The following is a 13,433-nucleotide window of genomic DNA, read 5'->3' as shown; positions in this document are numbered from 1 at the left end:
ATAGTGTATATAATTGTCAAATCACTATGTTGTACACCTGAAACTAATGTAATGTTGTATGTCAACTATACTTCAATTAAATGGGGCGCCTGGGTGGCTCAGTCGTTAAGCATCTGCCTTCAGCTCAGGTCATGATCCCAGTGTCCTGGGATCGAGGCCCACATCAGGCTCCCTGCTCAGCAGGAAGCCTGCTTCTCCCTCTCCCACTCCCCCTGCTTGTGTTCCCTCTCTCGCTATATCTCTCTCTGTCAAATAAATAAATAAAATCTTTAAAAAAAAATTTTTTTTAAGTAAAATCTACTTATTTCATATTGCGAAATTCCCATTGGCCCCCAGAAGCACCTAATGCACTTTAAAACATTAACAACAACAAATTTCACCAAACCGATTAAACAATGGCACTTTAATAAAGTGTCACTTGTCTTACGAGAAATGAAGAACTTCTAGAACATGAACCTAAATTCTCGTGTCCTGAGGGAGGGACTATAAACTATGGAAAAGAGGAACATAACTCGGCCTTACAAAGGAATTTCCTGGGGGGAGTGATCTGAAAAGGGAGAGCAATGATCCCAAAGGGACCACGGTGACCTAAAACAGCCCTGGCCAGCATCATTTTCAAACCAGGCCATACCCTGTGACAGTCAGTCTGACATTCACATTGTCCACATCCTCTCAATGCAGCTTGTTAATGAATGGCCTAAGTTAAAACAAGTGACAAAGGTATGCCAATATTTGTTGGGATAACAAGAGAAAAAACCTTTTCTCTCTCAGTAATACACATGTAACTGATATAACTGACTCTTAGGCTTATTTTTTCATCAGAATAACATTCTTTTTTTAAAAGATTTTTATTTATTTATTTGACAGAGAGAGAGCACAAGCAGGGGGAGTGGCAGGCAGAGGGAGAGGGAGAAGCAGAGTCCCTGCTGAGCACAAAGCCCAACACGGGACTCGATCCCAGGACCGTGGGATCATGACCTGAGCTGAACGCAGACACTTAACTGACCGAGCCACCCAGGTTCCCCAGAATAACATTCTTGAGCAAAGACAATTTTTGGATAAACTATGCTTCTGGTCCACCTCCTAGATTATAATTCAGTGGATTCACACACAATCAAAGGCCAAGTCCTTCATGCAAAGAGGGTCTTACCTGTGAAAAGTTCAGCCCATTCAGTGGATGGCACTGCTCTTCCACCTTTTCCACGGCCCCAGTCTGCTTCCTCAGCCGCTCGGCCTCCTGGGCAAGGTACAGGTCTAAGACAGGCACCCCACGGGACTTAACGTCCACTTCCGTCAGGGAGTTGACCATGAGCATCACCCAGATGGGCCTCTTCCGCTCCCAGTTCCCCGCAATGGCATTGAAGAGGTAGTCAGCATAGAGACCTTTGCCACGTTGGTCTGGGGTCATCCACGAGGGCATCATGAGCTTGACGTACTCCAGGTGGCGCTTGAGGCGGCAGTAGATGTCCCGGGGGAGCACGTCCTGGAGGTTCTCTCCCTGTGGCAGCATCTGACAGCTAGTGAGGGCTGAGATCGTGTAGGGGTCCGTGAGGTCCAGCTCGAAGTACACAATGCTACTCTGCTGAAAAGCCTCCTTGGAGTTGTCCGGGATGAAGTCCCACACCCGAGTGTATGGAACATGGATCGTGCCAAAGAAGTAAGACGGCGGGTCTCGCTTTATGGTCCACAAGAAGGAATTCAATTCACTTTGCTGAAAGGAACAGAAAGGACACTAAGTCACAACATGGACGGTCAGAAACCCAACAGGAGAGAACAAATTGGAGAGACAAGTCACACAGCAGGAGAAAAATGATCAGAGTCGGATTTAGACTTCTGAGTCTAGGTACATTCACCTGCCAGCAGTAGGAGTCCTCAAGGCAGCATTTTCCCCCTTTTCCACCGAAATGCTGATTGAAGTCAAAAAAGCAATAGCCGTCCTTGAGTTTGCCCTAGCAATGAACTGGGCCGGAGGTAAAGCAGGGACTCTCAAGAGACTCCAAGGACACAGATAAGGGGACACCTGAAGAGACCACTGGTACCTCTCCCAGGCAGGAGACTGATGGTGTCTGTGGCTTTGGATCTCAAACCCAACATTCCCAAAAGCAGTGGCTCTCAATGGCTGCACATTCTCCCAGCAGCTACAGGCTTAGAAGCGGTGAGCATCCACCCGCGGCCAAGCCACGGTGCCCTGAGTGTCTCAGTCTCGAAAGTGGGCATTGACGACATGTCTGTTCATTAAGAGACCCCCTATAAAAACGTGCACAGGGCAGCCCTCCAGGACTTCAAGTCTCAAAGTCAGATAGACTCATGAGGTGAACCATGCGTCAAGCAACCCAGAAATGTGAAAATCCAGGTTTACAGAAAAGACATTTCTTTACAAAAAAAAGCTTTAATTTCAGCAGCCTTTTAAGTAACATGCTTTCCTGGATTGCAGAGTTTCAACTTACCATCAGCTCTCATTATTGTCATAGTTATGTTCTATAAACAAACACTGAATTACCGAATAATGAACTGCCGCTCCTAGGAGAAATATAAGGGTTAGGTTCCTACAAGCCTCTGGTCACAACATTTTCATTCTCAGATCAATGCGTAGCCCTGTTCTGTATGTGCTTCCGTTGAAAAGCACCTTATTGAATACATGTCGTTGATTCATGAACACTGAACTCACGACCAACAGCATTAAAACTCATGCCTGAACGAAGCTCATCTAACACATCCATTTTCTCCCTAAGGCATGTCACAGCCTCCTTGTGCTTAGGAACACGAGACGGTCTCTGTGCTTGGTTATTTTAAACAGTGAGATCACCCACAAGAAGCATAAAATGCAAAAAACGTAGCATTCAGTAGACCAGCAAAAGGACACTTGTTCACCTGTTACTTGTTGAGAGCTGAAACACAGCACAGCATCAATGTATTCGACCTCAGCTGCGAGTGTGTGCATCGGGCGACTCAAATTTTCCCCAGCTCTGGGAATGGCTGCACATGACCATGAAAGTGCCACAAGCATAGGGGTTACAAATCAATTTTAGCACGCAGGCCAATTCACAAATACGAAATCTACAAATAATGAGGATCAGCCGTATTTGCATTTGTGTGTTAATGGTTTAAGTAAGCAGCATCTACCTATTTTCAAATGAAATGATACACAGAATCTCACAATCTAAGGCAAAAGCTGGTTGATTCAGGGGCCCCATTCTCACAGCCTTCAACCTTCTCTTCTCCTCCTGCCCTCTGGCCACCTTCCACAAAAACACCTTCTGACCACTCAGAGGAGGGCAGAGAACACAAGGGTTGGGCATGAGATAATGGTGGGGGAAGGTGGGCAGCGAATAGGCTCTCAGCTCTGGATAAACACTATTGGCTAAAGCAGCCTGAGCCAGTGCTGGCCACCTGGGAGCAGGCCTAGTGTTCCAGAACAGGCTTTTAAAAAGCAACTACAAATCTTGAGTTTAAATAAAACATTCCAATTGGAGGGGCACCTGGGTGGCTCAGTTGGTTAAGCGTCTGCCTTCAGCTCAGGTCATGATCCCAGCGTCCTGGGATGGAGCCCCGCATCGGGCTCCCCGCTCAGCAGGGAGTCTGCTTCTCCCTCTACCGCTCCCCACTGCATGTGATCTCCCCCCCATAAATAAATAAAATCTTAAAAAAAAAAAAAGATTCTCTCTCCCTCTGCCTCTCCCTCCCAGCTCACACATTCTCTCTCAAAAAAAAAATCTGATTGGAATATGTTTTGCCTCCATTTTCTTAAATGCCTTGTAAGCCAAACAGAACATATCTCACTAGCCCCCAGCCTGTGACCTTGGTTTTTTTTTTAAGTATTTAAGTTACAGTTCTGCTCACACACACACACCTTTTCAAGACTGCACTAATTGGTAACAAGAGCCTAAATTCTGCTTCTGTCTCAGCTACCTCCCCGAGATTTTTAAAAGCCACTTCATTTCTCTCTATCTCAGATTCCCCATCTTTAAAAGTTAGATAACAATATCTGTTATAGGTTATGGGAATAAACAAACTAGACAGGTAATTGTTAAATGAATGAAAAATGAAAGAAAGAATGTATTTTTAAAACTTATTAATGGTTGAATTGATATTAAGGGATGAATCAAATCCAGGGTCTCCAGCCAGCCCTCAGGCACCCTCTTATGGAGTAATGACGGTCTCCAGGGTTATTTAAATACATCAAAAAGCCAAACTGAAACTCTATCCAAAACAATGGCTGCCAAGGTTAATTAAGCAGTCAAATGCCTCACTGTTTGTTAGAATTAAATCAAGCCAGTAGAAAAACACTGGTTAACTAGAGGCTAATCAAATCAAAAGCCGAGACGGACGGTTATACTTTGGTTCATTTAAAATGGGTCACAAAATGATTACCTATAAAGGCAACTGGTTTGGTAGAGGTGGTCTTCTAGGTAGACGTTTATTTTGGTTTATTTGTTCATTTTACGGGGAAGTTGCTAACTGAAGGGCCCTGGATGGTGATATGACTGGGCACCGCTGACCTATAGGAGGGATCTGCTCACACAAGTTCCACACAGTCTAGCAAAGGACTTCTACACAGTTTCCAAATGGGAGACAGAGCAAAGAGCTACAATGCTATTATTAAACCCGTGGGCACCCTAACTCATTGTCATCTATCAGGAGACTATGATATTAAATATATTCCCAGGAAAATCCAACGCATATTGCAGGGTCATGGTTGGGGTTGGGGGATAGGCAGAGTGGGAGGGCTGGTTTCATTTCACTTTGGTTTTGGTTTGTTTTTTCCCCCAATACCCTTAATCTCCCTAAAGTCTCATCCTACCTCAAAATACTTAACACTTCTCTTTATTTTTTTTAAGATTTATTTATTTATTTATATAAGCGAGAGGGAGAGAGCACAAGCAGGGGGAGGGGCAGAGGGAGAGAGAGAAGCAGTCTCCCCGCTGAGCGGGGAGCCCGACGCGGGGCTCAATCTCAGGACCCCAGGATCATGACCTGAGCTGAAGACAGAGGCTTAACCGAATGAGCCACCCAGGTGCCCCTTTAACTTCTCTTTTTTTTTTTTTTTTAAAGATTTTATTTATTTATTTGAGAGAGAGAGAATGAGAGAGAGCACATGAGAGGGGGGAGGGTCAGAGGGAGAAGCAGACTCCCTGCCGAGCAGGGAGCCCGATGCGGGACTCGATCCAGGGACTCCAGGATCATGACCTGAGCCGAAGGCAGTCGCTTAATCAACTGAGCCACCCAGGCGCCCCCTTTAACTTCTCTTTAAAAAAAATCTGTTCAACTATATGTATCCATTTTTATTAATTATTTATTACTGCCTTTTCAATTAGTATTAGTCTAGAAATGGAGTTGTTGGGGCGCCTGGGTGGCTTAGTCATTAAGTGGCTGCCTTCGGCTCAGGTCATGATCCCAGGGTCCTGGGATTGAGCCCCGCATCGGGCTCCCTGCTCCCTGGGGAGCCTGCTTCTCCCTCTCCCACTCCCCCTGCCTGTGTTCCCTCTCTCACTGTCTCTGCCAAATAAATAAATAAAATCTTTTTTAAAAAAATAGAAATGCAGTTGTTGTACAATCTTTTTGCTGAAAACTGCTCATAGTAAAAAAAAAAAAAAAAGAGACTCACATTCTGGCATCCAGCCACATAGTAACAATAATGACGCTAAGAACAATAATGGTCACTGTGCACCAGGGTCAATCCAAGCATTGCACATGAATGCTCCTACTACATTTGTTCAACGTGCATTTACTCCACAATTATTTATGCAGCACTTATTATGTATCAGGCACTGTTGTAGGCAGGAGACACTGGGGTATTCTAGGGCCCTAGAAATACAACAGTGAATGAAAAACAGGTCCCTGCCTCGGGTATGTCAGTGATATCCGTTGTGGAGAAGATGGAAGCAGGAAAGGGAACAGGGAATACGGGTGCAGGAGATATTCAGCCTTAAATAAGGTGATCAGAAAATCACGGAATGTCTGGTAGGAGATTTAGGCCTTGCTGTGAAGGGAGGTGAAAGGGCAAACCAGGGGGATGTCTGAGAAAAGAGCATTTCCTCCAGGAGGAGGGAACAGCTGTGCAAAGGCCCTGGTTCTAGGTTCTAGGAAGGTTCTAGCAAGGATGTCATCATAACTATGGCAGGATGAGAGAAGAGCAAAGCAGGGGGAAAGGTCAGAGAGGTGAGCAAGGCCAGGCCACACTGGAGCTAGGGCAGGTTTCTGTGAGAGGAACAATAGGAGCCGACCTAATGCGTAAACAGGATCACTCTGGCGGCCATAAGGAGTAGACTATGGAGGGATGAGGACAGACGCAAGAGAGTCAGTTAGGACATTACCAAAAGAATCCAAGAGAGAGAACACAGTGGTAGTGACAGAACTGAGATGTGATGGATATATTCTGGAAGCTAGAGCTAATAGGACTTGCTGAGGAATTGGTTAATTAAAAGGCTGAAGTTGCCATCAACCAAGAGAGAGGAGAGACGGGATGGAGCAGGAGCAGAGCAGAAGGTCAGAAGTCTGGCTTGGGCCCTGCTGAGTCGAGATATCAAGCAAACAACCAAGTGGGGAGGTTGAGCTAGGAGGTGGATGCAGGAGTCTGGACTTTCGGAGAGGCCTGGGCCAGAGATAAACACGAGGTACTATCACCATTTAGACGTTATTTAAAGTCATGGGACTGAGTAAGATTTCCAAGGGACTATGTGCAAATTGGGGAAAAAAAGGTCTAGAAATAATCTATCCTTGCAAAGTCAAGGGAAAGAAGAGCAGCCAGCAAAAGAGAATGAGAGAAGTGACCATCGAGGTTGCTGAGAAAATCGAAAGAGTGGGAAGCCAACTGAAGACAGCACTTCAAGGAGGAGAATGTAAGCAAGGGGTTCAGTGTGGCTGATGGGCCAAATGAGACAAGGATTTGAGAACTGGCCTCTGGATGGAGCAACACTGAGGACACTGGGGACCTAAACAAGAAGAGTTTTGGTAGCATGGTGGGGGTGAAAGCCTGCCAGGCACCCCCCATTCAGGAGAGAATCGGAAGAAAGGCAGTTGAGAAGATACACAACTAATTAAGATGCTGGCCATTTCCACATGCAGAGATGGAAACCTTGAGAGGATTAAGATGTTACCCAAGGTCCCCTAGCTGCTGAGTGGATTCGAAGCCAGGCAGGCTGAGCCCTGGGTTTAAAACACCACAATATGCGACCTTAACATGCAACAGGCTATACTCATGATTCAGCGTCCTATCTCTTTCCACGAATACTCTAGTAGGTACACGGTGGCTCAGGAGCACTTCCTGACTCAGAATCTGAAAAGGCTCTGTCCGGGTCCCCTTCCCTAGCCCCAGGACCTCGCCAAATAAATCCACACCAACATTTTTTTTGAAGATTTTATTTATTTATTTATTTATTTGAGAGAGAGAGAGAATGAGCCAGAGGGTGGGGGGGAGGCAGAGGGAAAGGAAAAGAGAGAATCTCAAGCCGACTCCGCGCTGAGCATGGAACCTGACACAGGGCTTGATTTCACAACCCTGAGATCATGACCTGAGCCGAACTCAAGAGTTGGACGCTTAACTGACTGAGCCACCCAGGCGCCCCCACACCATTTTTAAATCCTCAGATTGCCACCTTTTCCCACTCTGTCTTTTCAAAATAACGCAATCTGGGGGGCTTTCCCACTTTTTTAAGGCAGGGGTTTTGAAGTGTTTTTAAAGAAACGTTCCTCATCTTATAGAGCTTCTTCAGTAAATGGAGCTCTGCTCTGACCAAGGGGCTAGCTCTGTCCCACGTGGCACCAGCAACCCCCTCTGCCGGCCACTGATGGCGCCCTCCCAGGCACGCCTTGGGTAGAGCAGGAGCTGAAAGAAAAGTCTTCAGGGCTTCTGATCCAGGAGCTCTCCCCGTGCCTCTGCCCACCAGCAACCCCCCAGGCCACTGCGCGGGTCCAAGGGGTGCAACTGCCCCTGCCGCCCTTATACTCAGGGGTGGGGCTGTTTTGCCTCCACAAAAGGAAAAGAACAAAATTGTTCTACTACCCCATTTCAGTGTAACTGTGGCCACCATGTGCTACTAGGTGAAGCGATGTGTTTTAACATTTGACTGAAGGATGGGCGCCTGGATGGCTCAGTGGGTTAAGCGTCTGCCTTCGGCTCAGGTCATGATCCCAGGGTCCTGGGATCGAGCCCCGCATCGGGCTCCCTGCTCCCCAGGAAGCCTGCTTCTCCCTCTGCCTGTGGCTCCCCCTGCTTGTGCTCTCTCTCTGTGTCAAATAAATAACTAAAATCTTAAAAAAAAAAACCATTATGACCGAATAGAATAAAAACTTAACACCATAAACACGTCCCTTCTGAACCTTGCTGCAACTGCCCTGAAAGAAAAAGACACGGCCATGGATGACAGACGCAAGAAGCTACAAGCTCTGTCAACTGAGTCACTGGCGATTTTAACACACACATCAGTAATCCATGCAATGAAACAAAGGAGCACAATGACAACTTGTGCAATGCAGACTAAGTCCCTTAGCGGCTGCACCCCTCAGCTCCCTCCCGTCCCAGCCTCCTGGGGCCTGTGATAATGGCACTTTTCCAAAAGTACTCTTCAACACACCAGCTAGGAAGATACCAAAGTGAGTTGGCTTTAGTTGACACTCTTCATTCACAAATATTTATTGAGCATCTACTGCAGCCAGGCACTCTTCTAAGCACTGGGGAGGCAGCAGCAAGCCAAACAGACAAAAATTCCTACCCTTATGAAGATTACATGGTGGGGGGGGGGTGGTTAGGGAAGCAGAAGCAAACAAATTTTTATCAGTTAAGTGCTCCGGGAAAAAATAAAGCAGGAAAGGCAGATAGGAGGGCAGGTGGGTCAGGGGGTTGACATAATCTTTAATAGATAATCAGGAAAGGTCTCTTTCAAAGAGTTTGAGGAAAGACCAGATGGAAGTATAGGAGCAAGCATGTGGATATGTGGGGGAAGAAATAGCACATGTGAAAGAACAGAGGCAGGAAGAATAAAGAACACGTACTGAGTTCTGTTTGAGTATAGATAAGGAAGAGACAACCTGCATGGTGCTCAGTGCAAAGCCTGCAATATCTGCAGAGAGACCAGCTCGGAGGAGCTCTCTGTAATGATTAACGAAGGTTGACCACCAAACCAGCTCTCAAGCCGCAGAATGCTACCCAGTAAGCCACTGCGCTGGATTGGAGGCTGGATTCCGGAGCTCTACAATCTCAAGACCCCAGCCTCCTCGGACACCCACCCGCAGTCCTGCCACTGACTGACCTGACCTCGGCAGGGGATAAGACAGTTTGCCCACAGAACAGAACAGAGATTTTCAAAATGTGGTCCAGGGACCTGAGGCTGTCCCCAAGACCCTTCCGAGCAGTCTGTAAAGTCAGAACTATTTCAGTAATAATACTAAGATATTTTCCTCTTATGCTCTCATTCTCTCATAAGTGTATACAAACAGACTTTTCTAGAGGCTACAGGTGTGGCATAATATCACTGCTATGACAATTAATGGCATGTGTCCTTATGTATTCTTGTGTTTTACTAATATTTCCATTAACCCACATACATAAAGGCTCTTTGGAGTCCTCAATACTTTCTTAGAACGTAGATGGGTCCTGAGACCAAAAAGTTTGAGAACTAGGGAGTAAAAAGGCCATGAAGACAGGTTCAAGAATCAAGAGAAACAGAGACGTTATCAAGACTCACTGGTCACACTATAATTACGAGTGGATTTGCAACAGTGAAAAACGTTTGCTTTCATAGGAAAGGATGGATTTCTGCTTTGTAGAACAAGAGCGCAGCTGCCGTACCGTTCCTCTCCGGCGACTGCGCCTCCCGCCTTCTTAGAGCCTCCGCATGTCCGCAGCCCAGGACGCGTTAGGGAGCTCAGTGTGACTCCCCGCTAAACCCCGTGGAACAGGAAGGCTCAATTAGGTCACCCTCTCCTTCGCTGTGGTTAGGATGATGAATAAAATTACCACCAGCCAGGGTGACGGGGCCCATGATGCTGCGCAGGTGTCACCGAAGGTGGGCCGACGTAGTGTCCGAGGGTGCACACGCCATCCAAAGGACGGGCCTAGGATCACCCTCCCCAGCTCCAGAGATCCGGAGATCAGACCCACCGACACAAACACAAAATTCAAGCTCCAAGGAGCTCGGAAAAGAGGAACTTGAGAACGACAGAAAATTCCGAGCGTAAGAAAACTGATCAGGAGAAGGAAATCTCGATAGAAGGCCAGTCTCGGAGGCGCAAGACCTGTCCTATTTCCGCTCGGCTTCTGCTCCTGGAGGGCTGGGTGGACCGGGGCAGGTCACCGGGACTCCCTCGCCTGAGTTCCCCTCACCTGCAAAACGCTGATGCGAATACCGAGGGAAGCGCGTGTGCGTGAACGCAAGGCTGTCAGATGTGGTTACTTCGCGAATGCGCTCTGTCACCTGGGGCACAAAGGTCCCTCTCTGAGCCTCAGTTTCCCAGATCGGTAAAACAAGGGGAATGGCTTCAGCTCCCCCAAATCCCTTCTAACTCGGGTATTGAATATATGAAGGTTAAGTCAAGCAGCTGCAGGGCGCTTTTACCATCTCAATAAAAGCAGGAGAAATTAAATGCTAGGCAAGAGAGGGCAAAACAAACTTCCAAAGTAAATGTGCCCAAGTCCCTGCAGCGCTCGGTCGTCGAAGACTCATCCGCCCGACGTCCGCTAAAGCCCGCGAAGCAGGCTGGAGAGACCCAGGAGACCCCGCCGGGACTCTCCCTTCTGCTGCCCTGCCCAATAGCGAAGGCTGGGGACAGGGTCTCATACGGCCGGGGGGCTGTGCCCCCCGCCATAAAGGGGAACCCGGGGCCGCGGCCGGACGCACGGGATCCGAGGGCGCGGTGCTTCGCGGGCCTGGGACGGTAACCACCCCCGCGAGGTGCGGGGAAGCCGCCTCGCCCGCGCCGGACGCGCGCCTTACCTGGGGCTTGAGCTCGCAGTTGGCGGAGGCAGGCGCGCCGCGCCGCGGGGCTGCGCCGGGGGGCAGGAGGCAGAGGGTCGGCAGCAGGAACCAGCTCCAGGGACTCATCCTCCCCACCGCGGCTCGGAGCCCCGGGAGGCGGGGAGGGGAGGGGGAAGGAGTAAGGCAGCAGTGACCGCACAGTCCGGCTAGCCGGCGGCCGCGGAGCTGCGGACTAGCGGGGCGCTCGCCATGGCGCGCGGGGCTCGGGGGACCAGGGGTGGGGGGCGCTGGCCGGCAGCCCCGCGCCTGGCGTCGGCTCTCCCTGCAGTTCGCGCGGCCGCCTGCGGGCGGGGCTGGGGCGAGCCGGGCGGCGGCGGCCACGTGGGGCGGGGCCCTGACCTCCCACCCCCCACCCCGCTGCCCCTCAGTCCCGCTTCTCCCGCCCAAACCCGGCCGGGGCCGCCGGCCACCGTGTGAGCCGGCCAGAAGGGAAGAGTCCAGTTCCAGCACCGTCTTCCAGCCTCGCGCAGAAATCCTATTGGCTCCTACCCTCACGTCTGTATTTAGGCTACCAGTTCTGAGGGTGGCTCTTGATCGAAAAAGACAGACCAAAGAAACAAATATAGGCTATTTTTTTTTTTAAGGCAAGCTCATTTAAACAAAGGAAATGGCATTGAAGTTTTGTCTGTAAAAGAGGGGAATAGTCAGTATGTGCATACACTTAAAGTCCGGAACCACAAAGGCCGGCACTCCATTAAGTGTCCTCTTAAGGGATGTGGGGTAATAGTATTAAGCATGTGAACACCAAATTCGGATTACCTCACAGATTAGATGAGGACATTGATGGAAAGCATCTTGTTTGATGCACATTGCAGGCCTACAAAATGTTTTTGCTCCCTTTCTGCCCCCAAACTTTCCAAGGGCCTTTTCACAGCGTTGATGCTTCAGGAAGAAAAAAATTATCAAAGCCCCTAGCTGTGCCCAGCCCCTGCCACCTGCTACCCGAGGCCGGAGTGCACTTTACCAGCCTTTCTGTATAGCCCAGACTTACGTGGGATCACCTTCTGAGGGGTGTAGTGGGGGTTCTTAATTCTGAGTTGCTGTCCATTTTGAGACTCGATAGAAACTAGAAGCAAAGGCGGGGAGACGTGGGGGGAGGCGCAGTGGCCCAGATTTACACACGATGGGAGGAGTTTTCTGAACGGCAAGTGCCCATCTACAAAACTCCAGGAAAGAACCCCTGGCTTTAAAAAGCCAAGTTTTTCCAGCTTTCGTTCCACAGTCGTTTAAGTGTGAAATCGCTAAATTTTTCTTGTCCTAGGTTTCAGTGAGGATTTGCTTTCTGGAGCTGACTCTCCGGTCTTCAAACGACCCGTTTTCAGCCGAACTGCAAACCTTGGCCCCCCAACCGACCCGAAGTGTAGCCTGTCGGCGTTTTCAGATTACCAGCACTGCCACCTACTGGCAAAAATCGTCTCTCTGGTTGTGAGATGAAAGCGTCAGGAACTATTATTATTTCATACTCTTTCCCCCACTCCAAATGAAGTCTCCACCCATCAACTGGGGCTAGAGGGAAGAGGGGGAGGGAAAATGTGTGACAAAACGAGACTGAGTTTGTTAGTTTTCTCCTGTTGTTTGTCTCTTCCCTATTCCCTTGATTCCTGCTCTTTATTATGCCCTTCCTTTTACTTACTTTGAATTTATTTTCCTCTTCTTTTTCTAGCTGCTTAAGGAGTGATGTTAGGTCATTAACTTTAAACCTTTCTTTTCTAATATAAGCATGTTAAAGCTATAAATTTCCCTCTAAGTACTGGTTTAGCTGCATTGCCCAGATTTTTGAAAAGATGTATTTTCATTATCATTCAATTTGGAATACTTTTTGAATTTTATTTTATTTATTTATTTGAGAGAGAGCAAGCATGAGGGAGAGAGCACAAGCAGGGGGAGCAGCAGAGGGAGAAGGAGAAGCAGACTTCCTGCTGAGTAGGATCCTAAGATCATGACCTGAGCCAAAGGCAGACGCTTAACCGACTGAGCCTCAGGCACCCCTGGAATACTCTCTAATTTCCCTGGTGGCTTTTTTCTTTGACCATGGATAGTTTAAAAGTACGTTGCTTATTTTTCAAATTATGGATTTTTCCTACACATCTTGTTAATTGATTTCTGGTCTAAGTCCACTGTAATCTGAGAACATATTCTGTATGATTGCAATGATTTTATATTAATTGGGACTTGTTTTATGGCCCAGGATATGGTCATACACTGAATTTGAAATGTCTAGTGAATGAACCATTTTGTTTGGTTCTAATATTTTTTTTAGGTGGAGCTTCCTACCTTAGACCCATCCTTAAGTGAAATTTATTCTATAAGATACTCAGTGTCCAGACATTCAACAGAATCACATCTATGCTATATACATTGTCTATACAGACATTCCTGAGTCCCTATGACTTCACAGTGGGGCCCCAGACCTGGCGACAGGCAGGCTGGCACGACCAGGTCCTCACCTATCTTCTAGGT

The 13,433-nt window shown here is 48.1% G+C and overlaps 1 protein-coding gene across 1 annotated transcript in view; it reads right to left on the bottom strand.

The window, feature by feature from the left end:
• The window catches only part of TRABD2A (TraB domain containing 2A), a 50,382-nt gene extending 39,207 nt beyond the window's left edge, over positions 1-11,175 (bottom strand). Inside the window, exons 1-2 of the mRNA XM_036117338.2 lie at positions 10,932-11,175; positions 1,151-1,711 (exon numbers count right to left, since the gene is read on the bottom strand). Coding sequence (XP_035973231.1) covers positions 1,151-1,711; positions 10,932-11,039 — 669 coding nt within the window. The 5' untranslated portion in view covers positions 11,040-11,175. The remainder of the gene's footprint in view (positions 1-1,150; positions 1,712-10,931) is intronic.
• Positions 11,176-13,433: the final 2,258 nt, after the last annotated feature.

Source organism: Halichoerus grypus, chromosome 10, assembly GCF_964656455.1.
Source record: "Halichoerus grypus chromosome 10, mHalGry1.hap1.1, whole genome shotgun sequence".
Taxonomy (NCBI): Eukaryota; Metazoa; Chordata; class Mammalia; order Carnivora; family Phocidae; genus Halichoerus; species Halichoerus grypus.
This window is presented reverse-complemented; position numbering and strand designations above follow the sequence as displayed.